The sequence below is a fragment of the Sciurus carolinensis genome, chromosome 17 (assembly GCF_902686445.1).
Source record: "Sciurus carolinensis chromosome 17, mSciCar1.2, whole genome shotgun sequence".
NCBI lineage: Eukaryota > Metazoa > Chordata > Mammalia > Rodentia > Sciuridae > Sciurus > Sciurus carolinensis.
In genome coordinates, this window is record NC_062229.1 from 20,998,873 (window position 1) to 21,019,189 (window position 20,317).

Genomic DNA, 20,317 nt, shown 5'->3' on the forward strand with positions numbered 1-20,317 from the left:
TGTTTGGTGAGTGCAGGGTGCCTGATCCTCTGGGGACGGTGGTGTCCCCTGCTGAAGGGAGTGAGGCCAGGTGGCATCTAGGGCCACTGGTGCTTAGTGCTATTGAGGCGTTTCTTAAACACCCAGGGGGCTGCCATGGACACTCAGGCGGAGGGCCCAGCCATGCAGTGGCTCAGTGTGTCCGAGGCCAGAGGCCTTGCTGACTGTCGAAGCTGCCCAGCCAGGAGGGAGAGAACGAGTTGCTTGTTCCAGAAGTTTCAGGACAGCGTCCATTTGATGTGGTTTGTAAACCAGAGCCAGTTTGGCTTTGAATGGCTGGTGGTTTTTATATTTTCCAAGGATTGCATTAAAATATTTTTTTTAGAATGTGGTAGAATTCATGTAACCGTTTTGAAATGCACAATTCCATGGTATTTAGTATATTCATACTATTGTACAACTGTCACCACTAATTCTAGAACATTTCCATCACCCCAGACAACCCGGTTCTTCTAGTTCTTACCTCCCTCCAGCCCCTGGCAGCCTCTAGTCTGCTTTCTGTCCCTGTGGCTTCCCCTGCTCTGACATTGTGTGTCAGTGGACCCCCACACCGATGTGGCCACATATGGGCTGCTGTCATTCGGCCCTTGAGGGTCCCCCACACTGTAAGCAGTGTCAGCGCTCCATTCTCTTTGTAGCTGACTAGTATCCACTGTGTGGATGGGCCACGTTTCGTTCATCGTTCATCTGATGGACATGCGAGTGGTGGAGTTTGCGCCATTTGGCCTTAGTGAACTGTGCTGCTCTGCATGTTCACGTATAAGGATTTGTTTGAGTTCCCGCTTTCATTTTTTTGGGGGTCTGTCCCTAGGCAAGGAATTTCTGGCTCCTGGGGTGATTGTGTGTCAGATTCGTTGAGGAACTGCCACGCTGTTTTCCACACTCTCGCCCCTTTTGCCGAGCACTGATCTAGAGGGGCAGTTTACCATGATGCATGTGGAGCTTCAAAATGCCCCCTTGGAGCGGTGGGGACTCCCAGTGAGCCCACAGTCTCCTCAGGAGCAACCCTTGGTCCCACAACTGCTTCCTTCCAGCCCCTACCCCTTCCTGGCTCCTCCGACTCCTTCCCTGCTTAGGAACACAAATGCTAGGGCGTGGGCAGGCACGTGCCCGGAGAGTCTTGGAACTTTGGAATTGTGGCGGCTCTGGATCTTGCGTGTGTCTGTTTCTCTGCTCTGGCTCTCGAGAGCTGTCCCTGTGCCCTCTTCTGGGGGCTCAGTCGTGCACCCCCTTCATCTGTTGAAGCCTCACACTCCAGTGCTTCAGTGTGACCGTACTGTCCGCCTTCTGTATCTGTGGGTTCTGCCTCAGATTCAACCAGCCACAGGTTGAAAATATTCAGAAAAAACAAACTGCAGCCATACTGAGCATGGACGTTAGTAGGATGGAACCAGGGCCCACGGTTATATGTAAGGAGTACGCCGTTTCTCTCCACGGACTCTAGTGCCCTTGGTTTTTATCACCTGAAGGGGGTCTTGCAATTGCCTGCAGATATCAAGGGACAACTGTTTTTGGAAGCAAGCGCTTTAATCAAGAGAGGCCATCAGAGTGGACTCAAGTTAAATCTGGTGTCCTGTAAGGAGTGTTTGGAGCTGGCGTGCACAGGGGAAAGACCCGTGCGTGGAGGCAGCCCTCTGCAGACCCAGAGGCCGACCTGCCAGCACCTTGATCTTGAACTCCCAACCTCTGGTACTGTGGGAAAATAAGTGTCTGCTGTGTAAACTCTCCAGTCTGTGGCGCCGTGCTAGGCAGCCTGAACTTCTGCCTACCCAGGTGGTGGCTTGTGTCCTGCAGAGGTGCCCGTTGCAGTGACAGTTCTGCCACGGGCAGCAGTTGGTGCCAGGTGCAGCGTTGGGTACCACGGGGCAGTGGGAGCAGTGGTCACATCTTTCATTGCTTCATCCGTTCACCTGGTCACCCCAGTGGTGGACTCAGCCGGCTCTGTTCCAGCCTGTTCCAGGCACTGGGGATGGAGCAGTGAACAGAACCAGAGCCCTGCCCTCATGGCCTGTGCCACCCAGTCAGGGCCGGATGGACAATAAAGAAAGTGTCACATAAAGGAAGGTGATAAGTGCCTTGGAGGAAAAGGACAGGAGGAGCTTTCAGGGTCATTTCACTTTGGTTATAGATGTTCCAGAAGATTCGCTGAGATGTCGTCTGAGCCAAGACCGCCAGCCAGGCTGGCCAGGGAACCTGACCCACCCCAGAACTGGCCGCCTCATGCTGGGGGCTGTGCAGGATGATTCTGGTTTAGAGGCTTGACATCCCCTCCTTCAGGGGCGTGATGTGTCCCAACATGAACCCAGGTTCTGCATGTACCAGAGAGGCGTATTTATTGTCTCTTATCTGTCGTGACAGAGAAGTACACTAAAAAAAGTACACTGAATGGTTGATCAGGGGCATCTCTCTTCTCTAAAGTGACCAATGACCTTGATCCCAGAGTTCTGGGTGTGGGAATCCCTGCAGTCCTCAGGGTGGGGGTGCCTGTAGCCTCCAGGGTCCCCACCTTATCCATTCTGACTTTCCCACAGGAGGGGGGTCTCTTACCTGAAAGCAGTCTTCGTGCCCTGGGATCACAGAAGGCATGGGAAGACTTTTTTATACACCACCTGAAACCAGTCTCTGAAAAGGATTTAACATCCAGGTTTTGTAAATTTCTCTCACATGCTGTTTTCAAAGCGTTAGGGCTCATTGAACTCATCTGTTCACACGTAGATTGGAAGGATCAGGTACAGGTGAGTTAGTGAGACTCACCTGGGGACCTGCAGACGCTCAGACACTGAGCAGAGCTGTCGGCATGTTCTCTGTGTGCCCTGCTTGGCTTCCTCCCATGAGGCCCCAGAAGTCCCCCTTCTCTGCATCTAATAAAACAGCAACTTGGCTCTGCTGGGTTTTGTCTGCCCTGGCTTAGACCGCAGCCAGGCCTGGTGTGTCTCAGAACCCGGTGTTGACTCGGTGGTAACTCAGTGTCATGTTGTTGTCAGGAGAATTCGCACAACCATGGCGACTGTGCAGAAGACTTCAAGCAACAGACGCCATATAAGGAGGACAAACCCCAGGTGCCCTTGGAGTCAGATTCCGTGGAATTCAACAACGCCATCAGCTATGTGAATAAGATTAAGACCCGCTTCCTGGACCACCCGGAGATCTACAGGTCGTTCCTGGAGATACTTCACACTTACCAGGTGAGAGCCTCCAGGCTCACCCGGGCCATCCTTCTTGGTCACAGGCACTGAAAATGTCTGGATTTTCTTGCCTGAATTCACGTCCCATGAAATTCTGCCCTTTTTTTTGAGTTGGAGTCTTATTACGTTGCCTTCTGGGCCAAGTGATCTTCCTGCCTCAGCCTCCCCCGGAACTGGGACTGCAGGTACACTGCATCATCACACCTGAGTCTGCATCCATTTTTTTAGTATGGTAGTAGTGATCCATTTACATATCAACGATAGGATACCCTGCTGTGACTGTCTTGAAGTGTTCGACTTAGTGCCACTAAGTACACACACATTGTTCAGCTGTCACCGCCAGCCATCACCAGAGCTCTTTACGTCTTGTAAAACTGAAGCTCTACATCACGTATAACCAGAAGAATGAGATGTTATACTCCATTATTATGATGTATCAAAGTGCCTTTTACTGTCATGTATAACTAATTAAAGCAAATTTAAAAAATTTTTTAAAACCCAGAAATTCTGCATCTAGAAATTACTCAGATTCAGAACTCCCCCCACCCCAGTACTGAGGATTCCAGATTGAATCCAGCAGTGCTTTACCACTGAGCCTCATCCCCACCCCTTTTTATTTTGAGACAGGGTCTTGCTGTGTTGCTTAGGGCCTCACTAAGTTGCCAAGGCTGGCCTTAAACTTGTAATCCTCCTGCCTCAGCCTCCCAAGTCACTGGGATTCTAGGTGTGCACCACTGCACCTGGCCAGATACAGAATCTTATTCTTTTCTTTTTCCATTTTTGGTGGTGCTGGGGATAGAACCCAGGGCCTCACACATGCTGGGCAGGTGCTGTACCCCTGAGCCACACCCCAGCCTGAAACTCTGTGTCTATGAAACGCTCACTCCCCTTTCCTTTCTCCACAACCTCTGCCACCCACCTTTTTCCTTTCTATGAATGTGACAACTCTGGGGACCCCACAGAAGTAAAATCACATGATGTTTGTCCTTCTGTGACTGACATGTCTCACTGAACATAATGTCCTCAAGGTTCATCCATGCTGCAGAATGTGTTAGGATTTTCTTCCTTTTTTGAGGCTGAATGATATTCCATTGTGTGCATGGGCCACTTTTGACCTGTCTACTCTTCCATTGATGAACTCTTGATCTCTTCTACCTTTTGGCCATGAGGAGTAATGTGAACAAATACAGTGGCTGTTTAATTCTGATTTTGCTCCTTGAGGCATCTTTGCATCCAAGAAATTCTGGGAAACACACATTAGGGGAATTAAAAGGAAAAAAAAAACAAAGGCAATCTTATTTTTATAAGACAACTTTGTTGTTGTTTGAACATTGCAACTCGCCTTTATTTCTGCTGATTACAGCTGGGCCCCGTGCCAGAAGCTGGAGTGACAGGGACAAATGGTGGCTGTTGCTCAGAATTCAGTCTAGTGGTAGAGGAAATTCAGAGACAGCCTGGGTTGGGAAAGAAGGGATGTGTGTAGGAAAGGTGTGTTAAGGTTAATAGCAAGCCCACGGCGTCCCAGAGGGATCGCCAGCCAGAACCTTGGTAAGCCGATCAGAACCATTGGGCAGATGAGCATGGATGGGGGACGGATTGTCTTATGCCAAGAAGACTTGTGGAGAGTCCTGGGGCCATGGACCAGAGCAGACGACTGGCATCTGCAGGGGACTAGACAGGAAGTGCCAGCGGGCTGGTGGCAAGCAGGGGTCTACATCACATGCAGGCTTAGATGTCGTCCTCACCCAGATGTGGAGTTTCTGAAGTTTATTTTTTCAAGCAGCAGAGCCCACTTTTAAAAATGAAAGCTGCATGACCTTGACATTCAGATGAAGAAGTGAGATTCTTTTTAGCACACATTTATAAGATTGACAGCATTTGCTCCATGTGAACTCAGCAAAGCCATTTTGATAGACCACAAGTTTGCCCACATGGTATGGGTGATCTGTTGGGTCCTGTCAATGTGGGGAGGTAGCAGGTTTGAGTTACACAAGGGTCTTTTAAAATCCAATGGGTCATTGTGACCTTGTACAGTGATAGGCGGCAAGTCACCCAGTATTACTCCTGGACAAAATCACACGTGTGTAAATGCAAAGTTCACACTGTGCTGAAATATTCCCTGGCACAGGTATTACATTCACACAGATTCGTGTGTTCAAAACAAGCTCTGTGGTAAGAGTGTTTGTTCCTGCAGGATGAGTTCCCAGAAAGTGCATTCCAACATTGAGGATGTGCACACGTCGCCAGTTGCAGCCACAAATTCCCCTCCGAGAGCTTGCACTGATGTCTTCTCTGCCTTGTGTTTGAGCACCAGGTTCCCAAGTCCTCCCGGGAAATTACCAGCCCTTTTCATGTGTCAATCTTGGGAGCCAAAAAGATATCCAGAGCAATGTTTAAAATTGTTTTTCTTTGAGCATCAGGCAGTGTGGGCATTGTTTGTATGCAGATCATTCACGTTCAGTCTCTGAATTGAGTGGCCTTTGCTTATTGTTTATTTGGTTTTCAAGTGTACTGGCAGCTTTGTGGGGAGAGATTAGCTCGTCTTTCCTCTTCCTGAGTAGGTGCTATAAATGCCAAGACTTCAGCTTCTTTCCCTGGGCAATGGGGGTACAGCTTGGTGGTAGAGTGATTTCCTGACATACGGGGTCCCATCCCCAGTACCTCTGCCCCTGACCAAACTTGTTTTCCTTCTTACAGGGCACAGTGGGCCCGGTGGGAGGGAGCTGCCACCATGTAAATCATGCCACTTGGCAGCCATGGTGGGAATATAGAAAGCTATGCCCTGCACTTCCGGAGGGTCCCCAGCGCTGCTGCCTCTTGCTGTGTGAAGTTCTCAGGAATGAAGTTGACAGGGACATATTTCTAAAGGTCAACCTCAGTTTTGCGGGCCAGATTCTGCCTTCCCACCTGTGTCTCCTGTCCAGTCCTCCTCTTGTTGCTTTGGTCTCCAGGTCAGCCTGTCTTCTCCAGCACCTCAGTTCTCAGCGACATTGAGCCTGCACATTTCTCGGCCTGGAGTCCCCTTGCTTTGCTCCTCGCCTCCTTTCCTGCACCTCTCTGCTTCTGCTGGCCCTTGGCAAACTTCGGATCCCCCGACCTCGCACTTCCCCAACCTGCCCCTGATTCAGCCAGGCTCGTTGTTGCCCTGGCCCCCCTGCTTGGTGACACACATAGCCTCCCATGTCCCCTCCACACTCCATGACCAGGGCTCAGACCGTGCTGTGCAGGAAGCTCCAGATGCAGACACATGGGCTGTCATCTGCAGGCCGTTCCTGTTGTGAACCACCCTCTGTCCCTGCACAGCGGGATGCCCGTGTGTCCCTGCCCTGGGTGTCGTGGGTCTTGCCTAAAGTCTCCTTTTTCCTTTCCCCAAACCTGCAGAAGGAGCAACTGCACACGAAGGGCCGGCCGTTCCGAGGCATGTCCGAAGAGGAGGTCTTCACTGAGGTGGCCAACCTCTTCCGGGGCCAGGAGGACCTGCTCTCTGAGTTTGGGCAGTTTCTGCCCGAGGCCAAGCGGTCCCTGGTGAGTACAGAGCCCTACCAGTGCCTGGCCAGGCTTGCCTGCCCTCTAGGACACACTGGGTTTAGCCTGGAAGCCACATGGGGCACAGGCACCCAGCAACCCCCAGAGGCAGTTTGTGGGAAGGGGAGCATCCTCCCTGGGAGACGAGGGGACGGTGTTGGGGCCCAGGCATCCCACCTCCTGTGCCCCCTCAAGAGCTACCTCCCCACCCACACCTGGCCCACGTATGGGGAACACGTATGGGGAGTTGGGCCCAGTGCCTCTCCCTCTGTCCAGTGGGACTCTGGTCTGGATGGGAGGGTTGGGGTGACCTGAGGCCTGCTGGGCTGCCTTTTCCATTTCCTTTTTTTTTTTTCATGAACGTAGACTTTTAAAGAGAAATTACATGAATTTCATGTAACATAGAGCTCACCGTGGACAGGTGTTGGTTTAGCACATCATGATGTTGCACAGCCACCACATCTGCCTAGGTCCAGGATGGTTTCGTGACTGCCAGAGGAATCCCTGTCCCCCTGAGCTGTCACCCCTGCCCTCTCCTTCCCAGTCCCTGGCAACCACTCATCCACTTCTGCCTGTGGATTTGCCTGTTCTGGACATTTCATATAAATGGAATCACACATGATGTGGCCCTTTGTGTCTGGCTTCTGTCACTCAGTGTCATATTTTCAAGGTTCATTCATGTCGTAGCAAGTCAGTGCTTTGTTACTTTTTGTGGCTGAATAGAATATCCCACTGTGCAGCTGGACTGTATTTCCTTCATTCTCTCTTCTGATAGACATTTGGATTTTTACCATCTTTTGACTATTGTGTGGACAATTGTGTATAAATATTTGTCCGAGCTCCTGAGTCCAATTCTGGAGGTCTGTACCTAGAGTGGAATTACTGGACCATTCGGTCATTCTGTTTAACTTTTTGAAGACCTTCCACCCTGTTTTCCACAGCAGCTGTACCATTTTACGTTCCTACCAGAATCGTCCTGGAGTTCCAGTTTCTCCATGTTCTCATAGCACTTGTAGTTTTCCATTTTTTGTTTCGTAGCTGTCACAGTCAGTGTGGAGTTATGTCATGTTACAGTTGTGACTGCATTTCCCTGATGACTAATTGCGTTGAGCCTCCTTTCGTGTGTTTATCAGGCATTCGTGTAAGTCCTTTGGAGAAATGTGTTTGTTGAGTCGTAAAAGTTCTTGACGTGTTCTGATACTGGATTCTCCCAGATAGATCATTTGTAAAGATTTTCCTCCATTCCATATGTTGTTTTCACTTTCTTTTTAGTGTCCTTTGGTGCACAAAAGCTTTCAGATTTGTTGAAATTCAATTTATCTGTTTTTTCTTACATTGTTCTTATTTTTAGGGTCAATTCTAAGAAACCATTGCCAGTTGAAGTTATGAAGCTTTTCCCTCATGTTTTCTCCTAACAGTTTTAAAGATTTAGCTCTTATGCTTAGGTCATTCTCCTATTTCAAGTTAAATTTTGGCATAAGGCAGGGCCCAGCTTCCTCCTCTGCTGTGGAGCTGTCCGGCACCATTTGTTGAAGAGATCACATTTGCCCACTGATGCTCTGGCACCCTTGTTTCTTGTTTCAAATCATCTCGCTGCGGTTGTATAGATAGATCTGTTGTGAAGTCTAACTTCTTACCTGTTGACTTATAAGTCTGTTCTTATGTCAGTTTGACGCTGTTGCTATTACTGTTGCTTTGTAGTAAGTGTGAACTCGGGAAGTGTGAGTCCTCCAACTTTGTTCTCTCCAAGATGATTTTGGCATTCAGGTTCCCTTGCAGACCTTTTCCGTTTCTACAAAACAAAGGCCACTGAGATTTTGATAGGGATTGAGTTGACTTGAGGTCACCTGAGGGATGCTGCCGTCTCAGCAGTATCAGGTCTCCAGTGGACACCTACCTCCTTCCACTCACTCGTCCTCAGTTCCTTGCGGCTCCGGTCACGGTTCCCTGGTTCTCCGTGTTCAGGTGTTGCACACTGTGCTCAGCTCCACTCGTGAGTATTTCTTTTTGATGTCATTGTAAATGGAGTGGTTTTCCTTTCTTTAATTTCTAGATCGTGCATTGCTGACCTGTTGAAGCACCACTGGTTTTGTGTGTTGATCTCGTATCCTACAACTTTGAACTTGTTTATTAGCTTTGATAATTTTTATCGACACTAAAATTTTCAACATATTGATCATGTCATCTGTGGAGAGAGGTCATTTTCCTGCCCCTTTCCAGTGTGGACGGATGATGCCGTTTGTTTCTTTTCTTGCCTCACCACTGTGGCTGAGATTTCTGGTGCTGTGTGGATCAGAAGGGGCAACGCAGGCCTCCTCCCCTTGTCCTGGCCTTTGAGGAAAAGCTTTGGTCATTCATCAGGAGTGTGATGTGAGCGGTGGGTTTCCTTCCACTCTCTTTCTTTTTCAGTGCCTGACGCGGGTCCGGGGCTTCACTTGATGGCCGAGCTCTGCGTCGCTGAGCCACACCCCAGCCCTGGTATTGGTTGCAAGCCCTTTATTAGGTTGAAGGAGTTCCCTTCCATTCCTGGCTTGTTGAGGGTTCCGTTTCCTCTTCTCTTCTTCCTCTTTGTCCTTGGTGACCACAGGGCTTGTGAGCACATGAGAGTGTCCCTCTCCCCCACCCCAGCCTACATTGTCAATGCTGCCTGGTCCTTCCTCTGAACGGAGATGTAGTGGAATGGATAGGGCTGGGGGATGCAGGTCTGGAAGGGAGGGGCTGGAAGTGACAGGGGTCTGGGTTTATATGACAGGCGTCAAGGTCCTGGTTGAGTCTGGGAGATTTCCACTGTGTTTTCTTGGATCTCCCCTTCCCACTCCCAGACCTCCTCTTCCCTTGGCCTTACTCAAAGTCTCTTCTAGCCTCTCCAGGCTAGTGGGCCAGAACTTGTCCTAGGCGTCACCATCTCTAGGATCCTGAGCACCATCCCTAAGCAGAGGTGACACTGGGAAAGACTTCTTTACTCCGGCTCAGAAACTGCTCCTGGTGGGACTAATGTCCCCTCTGGGACTGTGACCTGTCACCTGGTCTTCACCCCAGCCCAAAGCCTTGGTGCCCTCAAGGTTGTGGGGGCTGGATAGAGTCCTGAGACCACCGGCGCCTGGGCTGGACCTCAGCCCGGTGCTTAGGCAGGACGAGCAGCCATGTCATGTCACCTCTTACACAGGAATGGCCGTCCCTCCTGCTCAGGTGGGACCCCGTGAGCGCTACCCTGGGGGTGCTCCATGCAGCACCCACACGTGCCCAGCGCTGTAGAAAGGGCTGCTGCATTCGTTTGGGAAAAGCAGGTGTTGACTCCAGAGGCTGGTCCCCTCCTCCCCCTCCCCAGTTGCTGCTCCAGGAGGACAGACACCACCTCCCCACCCCGTGTCCCGTGTCGCCTGGCTGGCAGGAGGCCGGTGCGGAGCCTTGTCTGGAATCCTGGTGGTGACGGGGAGCCCTCCTCTCCAGGCGTCTGCACTGGGCCTCCCTCACTCCCAGCCGCTCGAGTCCACTCCGCCCGTGCGTCTCTCTCAGGGTCAGTCTCCTGGATTTCCCCTTCCTTTCCACTTCATGCTTACCAGAGATCCTCCTAACTTTGGTTCCAGGGGCCAGGGGCCCATGCAGAGCACAGGGGCCAACCCAGCGACACCCCTTCTCGTGTTGGCTCCTTCTGAGCCCCCTGGCAGCTCAGGCTAAGTGCTGACCCACACTGCCCCCTGCCTCTCAGTGGCTTGTCACTGGGTGTCATTGTCTGGGACCTGGGGCTTGGGGTATACCCTTTCTCCACGCCCCCCAGAGCTCTGGATTGCCTCTCAGTCCTGCCTTGGTTCATGTCTTGACTGGTCACCTTCAGGAACCTGGCGGGACCTTTCCTGAGTCTTATCCAGGAAGTGGCAAGGAGGGAAGGAGGGTACCTCCCCCTAGGTTAGTCCAGAGATTCCTTAGGAAAGCAGCTGGCCAGTGAGCCTGGGCCTTTTACACTGTAATAGGCTGCCTGAACTCAGTTCAGCCAATCCCATTCTGGACCTGAGTACAGCCAGTGGGGAGCCCCATCTGCTGGGGTTGTGGGTGTTTGTGGCTAGCAGCTACTTGGTAATTGATGAAGCTGGCCATCTATGCTGCTCGCTGGTGCTCTTGGTGGTTTGTGGCAAGGACAACCTTATTCCCATGACTTCGCATCCTGGTGGTACTTTTTTTTGGTATGAGGGATTGAACCTGGGGTGCTTAACCACTGAGCCACATCCCCAGCCCTTTTCAGATTATGTTTAGAGGCAGGTTCTCACTGAGTTGCTTAGGGCCTTGCTAAACTGCTGAGGCTAGCTTTGAACTCACCATCCTCCTGCCTCAGCCTCCAGAGCAACTGGGATTACAGGCATGTGCTACCATGCCTGGCCCTGGGGGTAATTCTTAAGTCACTATGAGGCCTGGTCATCTTGGAGGGGCCTGAGTGGGTCCTCCCATCCTCTAGAGGCTGTGACCGCAGCGCCCTCTGGTGAAGTGACTTGGCATTTGCTAAGTTGGTCCTTGACAAAGCTCATCTTCAAAAAATAAGCATTTCCCTCTGAAAAGTGCTCCCAGCCACCCCTCCTTTCTTCCGCTATATTATGAGTGGCACCAGGACCTCATCCATGCTGGGCAAGCGTTCTAGTATTCTCCGGCTGTACAGTTTCTTTAAATAGCATTTGTGATCAAGTCAGCAATGTTTTTTTGGTGTCTTGAGTGATTAGAGCTATCTTGTGAGAGTAGTTGGATCAGTTTTTTAGATTCTTAAAATCACCCACTACACATTCTGTGATATAGTATGAGTTAACCTTATTGTGGTGCTTTCCCAACCTTCTTTGTATAAAGGTAAATGGTTCTGTTACCAGGGGTTCGAGACAGCCTAGTTTTGTTAGAGGCTGTATTGTCGGAAAGCCTGCGAGGGTGTGTCAAACGCTGAACCATTCTGAAGGACTCAGACGCTGTCCCCAGAAGAGCAACCTTTATAATCTTTATATTAAATTGTGGACACCTATTAAAATGGCAGGAAGAAGGAACCAAAGATGAAATTTGCCACTTTCCTAATTAAGTTTGATTGATCAAGAGTCAGCAGCTTTCTAGAAAGGGCCAGATATTAAATCTCAACCTTTCTGGTCATTTGACCTCTGTTACAAGGCTCTGCTCTGCCCTCGTAGCTTGAGAGCAGCAGTGGAGGCCATGTGGCTATGTGCCAGTGACACTTCATGTATGAAAGCAGGCCGTGTGTGACTGATCGCTTCGCCTCTTGTGGCCCTTGGGGTCCGTCTAACCCAGGTGCTCACAGTTTAGGACACTTAATTGAAGAGTCGGAACCACGTGAACCGGGAGGGTTGGTGGTACTGGCCTTGCTCTTTCCCCTGAGGAACTCAGCTGGGTGAGTAGAGGGTCTCTCCTTCCGGTTCCCTTTTCCCACTCAGCACAGATCATATTGTTCCCTCTCTGCCTCTTTCTGGAATTGGTGTTCCTGTTTGGGAATCTACAAAAAGAAAAACCAGTGGAAAATTGTCATGTGGGTGCCAGTTTCTCCACTTCATGGTTCTTGGAGTAGCATAGAATTTTTCTTCAGTTGTTCTCTAGGTTTAATCCTTTAATTCTAATCTATGGCTAAACAACAGGTCTGTGTTATTATTATTGTAAAAATAGCACACATACGTGAAAAATAGTAAGCGTTAGAAAGGATGTCCAGTATGAAAAGTAGACTTCTTCCCCCATCTCCACTCCCAGTCCTTCTCTCAGAAATAATTCTTACATCTTTCTAGAAATTTTCTCTTCTCTTGCACTTATTCTTAAAAAAAAAAAAAAAAAAAAAGTAACAAATGGCATCCCATCAGCTCTGCCCTTGGGTTTGGGGTGGGGGGAGTTGGCCTTTGTGTTTTTCACTTAGTTTGTCAGGTACGCCTTGTCGTGACAGCGGCAGAGCCAGCTCATCATTTCTCACCGCCGTGTGACTTGTCCATCTTGCCCATGCTTTGGGCCAGCAGCACATCCTTTTTGAAGTATCTCTGTGTCCAGGTCCTGTAGGGGTGTGATTGGTGGCTCAAAACATCGTAGGGCCTCTCTGGCCTTGCCCACGGCCTGCAGAAAAGCTGCGATCTGTCCTCCCCTGCCCTCTCTAGCTTAACAGTGTGTTCATTCAGGTGCAGATCCTGAATAGGTTGTTCCAGAATCATTCTCCGTGGGTACCTTCAGCTCCCTGTAGGTACCTTGCTCAGGAGAAGCATCCTGACTTATTAGTCAGTGACTGACATAGAGCCAGGGAGATGAGCCCCAACCAGCCGTGAGCCACCCACCCCACCCCTGCAAGTGCTGACGTCACCCCCAGGACACATTTCATCACTCATCACAAGGAATCCAAAACCTGGCTCAAGGCCCCCTTGGTGACCAAGCAGACATCAGCCTCTTCTTGCAGCCAGGGCTTTGCACAGCTGCCTGTCTCTCTGCCCAAGATGCTGTGCCTCTCCGTGGCACTTGCACGTGCAGTGAGAGACCCCATCAGATGGCTGGAGGTCTACAGGGTGGGTCCCTGCGCAGGAGGATCCACCTCAGGTGTCTCCCTGCTCAGGTGTCTCCCTGCTCAGGTGTCTCCTTCCTGAGTCCCTGGACCCCTCTTCCTGCCTGTGCCCATCAGGTCCTGGCCCATTATGGCCTGTGTGAGCCTTCTCCCTGCCTTGCGGTGTTTAATGATTGGGTACGCAGGTCTCGTCTCTAGAAAACGGGAGCATCTAGTGAACCGGTGTCACCTTGTGCACAGAGCCCCTGCGTGTGGCAGACAGCACCTGCTTGGGCTGTGGTCTGGGCCAGAGCAGCTCCGTGTGGCCAGTTGTGCAGAGTCAGCATGGGCAGCCCAGCTGCCTGTCCCCACCAGGACTCACCTGCTTCCGTGTCCTCAGTTCACAGGCAGCGGACCGTGCGAAGTGAACAACGTCCAGAAGAACGAGCATGACAAGAGTCTGGATCACAGCAAAAAGCGCTCCCGGCCCTCTCTCCTCCGCCCCGTGTCTGCCCCAGCCAAGGTACCCATTCACGCACGTCAGTCACCGCGTGCGTCACCCAGCAGCCTGGCCTTCTCTACTGTGCAGAGGTCCAGGCAGCAGGCCAGGCGCTGAGGCTGGGCCCTGTTGTGGTTCAAAATTCTCCATCAGTGGGACTTGAGAAGTTTGCCACCCCTCAGGTGCTTACCTGTTCTCCTTGTTTCACGAAATTGTGAAGAGGAGCATTCTTCCTCCAAGTCCTGAAGAAATGGGGTGTAGCACTGTCTACTTTTTACAGTCAACCCTTGTGGATGGGGCTGCCAGGTGCAGTTGGTTGGGTTGGTCACGGCACAACTGCAAAGCAAGAGTGACTGAGATCCGGCTCCTGTCCCACTCCTCGCCCCATGATGGTAGTCATCTAACTCCATCATTCTCGTGCAGTTACTGGTTGACTGTACTGCAATACGTCACCATTTATGGTCACACATCCTGATGCAGACTCTGTGAGCGCTCCGTTACTATCATTGTGTATCTTTGTGCTGAAACTGTCCCAGCTTTGGCCAGTGGGGCCCCTCTGGCCAGCTCCTGCACCCTCTTGACTAGCCTCATTGTTTTCCAGGCACTTTGGAGGTGGTTTTGGCAGCACAGTAATGTCCTTCACACCATGGGTGAGCAGCTGAGCTCAGGTCCAAGTCCATCTTGGAGACAAAAGTCTTCACACAGATGTAAAAACTGACTTCTCCAGGATCCTTCCAGTGCTGTCCCCTTCTTGTCACTATCTCAACCTGCAGGATAAAAGAGGCACAGGGAGAGGTTCCCCATGTCAGAGTATCCAGGACCGCACTCCCTGTTGCAGAGGGGCCACCGTGGGATGCCCAGAGTGCTAACTGCATGGGATTTCTCTCCACAGAAGAAAATGAAGCTCCGCGGTACCAAAGACCTGTCCATCGCGGCCGTGGGGAAGTACGGGACCCTGCAGGAGTTCTCCTTTTTTGATAAGGTGAGAACGGGCCCTGGCTTCCTACCTCGGGTTGCCATATGCTGCTGGCCGGTCCATCCAGTGCTGCCTGGGCCTGTTCCCATCCAGGCAGGGCTCGCTCAGCTCCCATCTGCAGGGGGTGCTCCTGGGGAAGGGGAGGCGGTCTGGGGAGAGGGCTGCCTCCTGCTCTCAGCACAGAAGGGGTGGGCCGTGTGGACCCATGGCCAGCCAGTGGCAAAGCCATTGCTCCTTCCAAACAGGGTTCAAGGACGTGTTTGCCACTCTACCCCTGTATGGCCTTTTCTAAATTCAGGGTGGCCCTGGGTTCCTCCAGGGTCAGTAGGCAGAGCCGCTGAGATGGCCGTGTGCATGACAGAAGAGCCCAAGCTGAGAGTCGCCCGGGTAGTGTTCACACCCAGGCCACAGCCTTTCCTGCAGGGCACCTGCTGGAGTGGGTGACTTGCAGGAGCGCCTCCTTACGTTCCAACCACCCGCTGGCAGAGGGACGGTCCCCAGCAGCCCCTGACCGCTCTCTCCACAGGTGCGCAGGGTGCTGAAGAGCCAGGAGGTGTATGAGAACTTCCTACGCTGCATCGCCCTCTTCAACCAGGAGCTGGTGTCGGGCTCTGAGCTCCTGCAGCTCATCAGCCCATTTCTAGGGTGAGTGACGGGCTTCCCAGGGACAGGGGTTGGGGGGTGGTGTTCCTGCAAGTTCCGTCGGATGCATGCGTCTTATGGTTTCATTTTTTAATTGAAATTGTCATGGAGTTTGTTGTAGCTATACATACTTTTGTCAAAAACACCGCAGAGCAAGCTAGGGTACCCTATCCCCTGTCCCCCTGGATACTGTTACAACCAGGATATTGACAACTAAGCAACCCACCAAACCCCATTGTACCCATTTTTGTGTGTACAGAGGGTCCCACTTAATGGTGGTTCTGCTTACAAATTCTGACAGTTTGCTAGTCTGTAAGCAGTACACGTTTAGTGGAAACTGTGTTTGGGACTTTGAATGTGGTTCTCCTGGACTTGTGGTACGTGTCCCGTCTTGTGATGCTGGCAGTGAGCACCGTCCCCAGGCAGCCCTGTGACCACAGGGAAACACTGGTACGGCACTGTGCTCTGTGGCGAGGCTGGGGTGCATGGCAGGTTATGCGGATTCCGTTCATTTTTTCCATTTAATAAGCCCGTTGTAACTTGAGGAGCAGCTGGATTATTCTCACTGTTTCTCCCCGTGACGGTTTGTGTGTCCACTGCAGTCTAGACACTAAGCCAGGTATGCACCTCGAGGTTCCTTGCCCTGGCTCGTTACGCCCTCATCCCCATCGCTCTTGTCCCCTACCCTAACCCGGGGCCATTTCCTTCACCTGTTCTCCACTGTAAATAAGTGCTTTTGAGATGGAGTCTGGATGTGTTGTCCAGGGCGGCCTCAAACTCCTGAGCTCAACCAGTCCTCCTGCCTCATCCTCCAGAATAGCTGAGACTGGAGACGTGTGCACTACCGCGTTCAACTTCCATCTCTGACGTCTATGACAGCCAGGCACAGTGATGTGCACGGGTAATCCTGGTGGCTTGGGAGGCTGAGGCAGGAGGGTTACAAGTTCATAGCCAGCCTCTAAATAAACTTAGCAAAGCCCTGTCTCTAAATAAAAAAATTTTAAAAGCGGGTGCTGGGGAAGTGGCTCAGTGGTTAAGTACCCCTGGATTCAATCCCTGATGCCAAAATGGAATAAAGTTGAATAAAATTAAATTTATATGACAAAAATGTTACATAAATGGTACCATGTACAGATGTAACCTTCCAGGGTGGACTTTTTTTTTTTTTTTTTTTAAACCCAACAAAATTTCCTGGAGATTCATATTGTACATGGAATAACAGCATACCATTTGCATAATCATACATTTATATAGAGTAATGATGTTTGATTCATTCCGTTATTTTTTTCCTTCCCCCCACCCCTCCCACCCCTCTTTTCCCTCTATAAAGTCCCTCCTTCCTCCATTCTTGCCCCCCTCCCACTCCCCATTATGTGTCATCATCTGCTTATCAGTGAGATCATTCGTCTTTTGGATTTTTGAGATTGGCTTATCTCACTTAACATGATATTCTCTAATTTCATCCATTTGCCTGCAAATGCCATAATTTTATTTGTGGCTGAGTAATCCATTGTATATGTATACCATAGTTTCTTTATCCATTCATCAATTGAAGGACATCTAGGTTGGTTCCACACCCTGGCTATAGTGAATTGAGCAGCTATGAACATTGATGTGGCTGTATCTCTGTAGTATGCTGATTTTAAGTCCTCTGGGTATAGGCCAAGGAGTGGGATAGCTGGGTCAAATGGTGGGTCCATTCTGAGTTTTCTAAGGAATCTCCACACTGCTTTCCAGAGTGGCTGCAGTAATTTGTAGCCCCACCAGCAATGTTTGAGTATACCTTTCTCCCCACATCCTCTCCAACACCTATTGTTGCTTGTATTCTTGATAATTGCCATTCTAATTGGGGTGAGATGGACTCAGCGTAGTTTTGATTTGCATTTCTCTTATTATTAAAGATGGTGATCATTTTTTCATATATTTGTTGATTGCTTGTAGATCTTCTTCTGTGAAGTGTCTGTTCATTTCCTTAGCCCATTTGTTGATGAGGTTATTTGTATTCTTGGTGTAGAGTTTTTTGAGTTCTTTATATATTCTGGAAATTAGTGCTCTATCTCAAGTATGAGTGGCAAAGATATTCTCCCACTCTGTAGGCTCTCTCTTCGCATTGCTGATAGTTTCCTTTGCCGAGAGAAAGCTATTTAGTTTGAATCTATCCCAGTTATTGATTCTTGCTTTTATTTCTTGTGCTATGGGAGTCCTGCTAAGGAAGTCTGATCCTAAGCCAACAAGGTGAAGATTTGGACCTACTTTTTCTTCTATAAGATGCAGGGTCTCTGGTCTGATTTCAAGGTCCTTGATCCATTGTGAGTTGAGTTTTGTGCAGGGTGAGAGATAGGGGTTTAGTTTCATTCTGTTGCATATGGATTTCCAGTTTTTCGCAGCACCATTTGTTGAAGAGGCTATCTTTTCTCCATTGCATATTTTTGGCATCTTTGTCTAATATGAGAAAATTGTATTTATTTAGGTTTGTGTCCATGTCCTCTATTCTGTACCATTGATCTACCTGTCTATTTTGGTGCCAATACCATGCCGTTTTTGTTACTATTGCTTTGTAGTATAGTTGAAGTTCTGGTATTGCGATACCCACTGTTTCATTCTTCCTGCTAAGGATTGCTTTAGCTATTCTGGGTTTCTTATTCTTCCAGATGAATTTCATGATTGCTTGCTCTATTTGTGTAAGGTACGTCATTGGGATTTTAATTGGAATTGCATTGAGTCTGTGTAGGACTTTTGGTAGTATGGTCATTTTGACGATATTAATTCTGCCTATCCAAGAACATGGGAGATCTTTCCATCTTCTAAGGTCTTCCTTAATTTCTTTCTTCAGTGTTTTGTAGTTTTCATTGTAGAGATCTTTTACCTCTTTGGTTAGATTGATTCCCAAGTTTTTTTTTTTTTTTTTTTTTTTTTTTTTGAGGCTATTGCAAATGGCGTTGTTTTCCTCATTTCCCTTTCAGATGTTTTGTCGCTTGTGTATAAAAATGCTGTAGATTTCATATGGTGAATTCTTCAAAGAATTCTCACGGAGCTGGGAATGTGGCTCAGTGATAGCATGCTTGTCTAGCAAGTGCAAGTTCCCAGGTTCAGGCCCCAGCACAGTCCGTCAGTCAGTCAGTGAAACAAAGATTGTGCCCCTGCTGCCAAGAGGGGGGCAGCCGTGCACACACACTTCCACACTCAGGTCCGTGTGTACATGTGTTCCCCCTCCCCCTTCACACACGCAGGCAGGTGACTGAGGGCCAGGTGAGTCCCAGGAGTCAGGTGGGACCAGCATGGCTTCCCATGGGATGAGTTACTTTGCCGGTCTGAGCCTTGGTTTCCTTATTGTACAGCAGGCATCTACCTAGGCAGGGTTTCCAGAGAGTTCTAAGAAGGCTCCGCATGGACACCCTTAAAAAGCATCTTTAAAAAAAGAAGAAGAAAAAGAAAAAATGGTTTCTTTAGGCAGAAGGAAAATGATGTAAGTAACAAACTTGCATCAACCTAAAACAAGGAAGAGCATCACAGAAAGATATAAAACATATAAATATGAAAATGTAAATGAACAAAGTTTTAGCTAGGTATGGTGGCCATGCCAGTAGTCCCACCTGCTCTGGAGGCTGAGGCAGGAGGATCTCTGAGTTTGAGACCAGCTTGAGCAACATGACAAGATCCTGTCCCAAAGAAAGTTGTTTTTAAAGGGCTGAAGATGCAGCTCTGTGGTCGAGAACTTGCCTGGCATCACCACCCAAAAAAAAAATCCTACACATGGTGGGTGCATATGATACGTTGCTATTCTGTTCGGCTCTTAAAACAACCCTGGGGGTGCTGCTATGTGAGTTCTTTTTGTTAATTAAAAACAAACTTCACACTTCTTTCTTCCTGTGAAGTGAAACTCGGCCCAGGAAACCTCCAGTGGTAAAGAGTCATTATTAGGCAGACCCTCGAGGACCCACCACTCAGGTCGCAAACAGGTGCTCCAGCGCCTGGGGCTCCTTCAGGCCACGCGGTCCCTGCCTGCTCCTGACTTGGCGGGCACTGCCTCCTGGGCTGCCCCCAGCTGGGCGTCTCTGAACACGGCTTCGCCTCACCCTGTCGCTCGGGGTTTGTTTTCTAGTGGAGACACTCTGAGACCCCCCAGCGAGAGCCTGAGACAGCAGAGCAGCAGATCCCATGTTGTTGACCCTCGGTAAGATGGCAGTATCCCCCTGGCACCTCCGCACCCCCCCGCAGACGTCAAACCTCTCCAGAGAACTTAGGAGATCCAACGTGACGTGCAGGCTGCGCACATGACTGCCAGACCTTGTCATCTAGGAAATAATGACAAGAAAACGTCTATACTTGTGCAGACACAAACTTTCCTGGGGTGTTTTAATACATTTTCTTCTTTTCTTTTTCTTTCTTTTTTTTTTTAAGCTTAGGAAGCCAGAGCCCAGATAAATACTTACCCAGGACAAGCACTCACAAGTGAACTTGGTGTGCTATATTAGGCAGAGTCCCAGGTGCTCCAGCCCCGGTGCCTTGCCCTTTGCTTCTGCTCTGTCTTCTGGATATGCATGTGGCCGTGGAATTTGACATAAATGGTGTTACACGGTCAGGCGGAGCCATGGTATCTTTTTTTTTTTTTTTTTGACGGTGCTAGGCAAGCCCTCTACCACCAAGCTACATCTCTAGAGCCCTGTTATTTACTTCATTTTGAGATAGGGTCTCCTTAAGCTATCTAAGCTGGCCTTGAACTTGGGATGCTCCTGCCTTAGCCTCCCAAGTAGCTGGGATGACGGGCTCCACCGCAGCCAGCTCACTGTGTCTCTTTCAGACTCATTTCTTAGACTTCTCTTCGTGTCAATTGTGAGTCCACATCCTCACTCTCACTGGCTGGTGGCATCACCTTACCTCTGTGAACCAGCAACAATGGGCATTAGTCTGCCCTGCACCCACAAGCAGCATTGACCGCGTACGCCCTGGGCTGCGAAACT

General features: G+C 49.8%; 1 protein-coding gene across 1 annotated transcript in view; it reads left to right on the top strand.

Moving 5' to 3' along the window:
• Sin3b (SIN3 transcription regulator family member B) overlaps nucleotides 1–20,317 on the top strand; it is a 42,736-nt gene that overhangs the window by 5,427 nt on the left and 16,992 nt on the right. Inside the window, exons 4-8 of the mRNA XM_047531223.1 lie at nucleotides 3,024–3,224; nucleotides 6,606–6,749; nucleotides 13,640–13,762; nucleotides 14,631–14,720; nucleotides 15,241–15,359. Coding sequence (XP_047387179.1) covers nucleotides 3,024–3,224; nucleotides 6,606–6,749; nucleotides 13,640–13,762; nucleotides 14,631–14,720; nucleotides 15,241–15,359 — 677 coding nt within the window. The remainder of the gene's footprint in view (nucleotides 1–3,023; nucleotides 3,225–6,605; nucleotides 6,750–13,639; nucleotides 13,763–14,630; nucleotides 14,721–15,240; nucleotides 15,360–20,317) is intronic.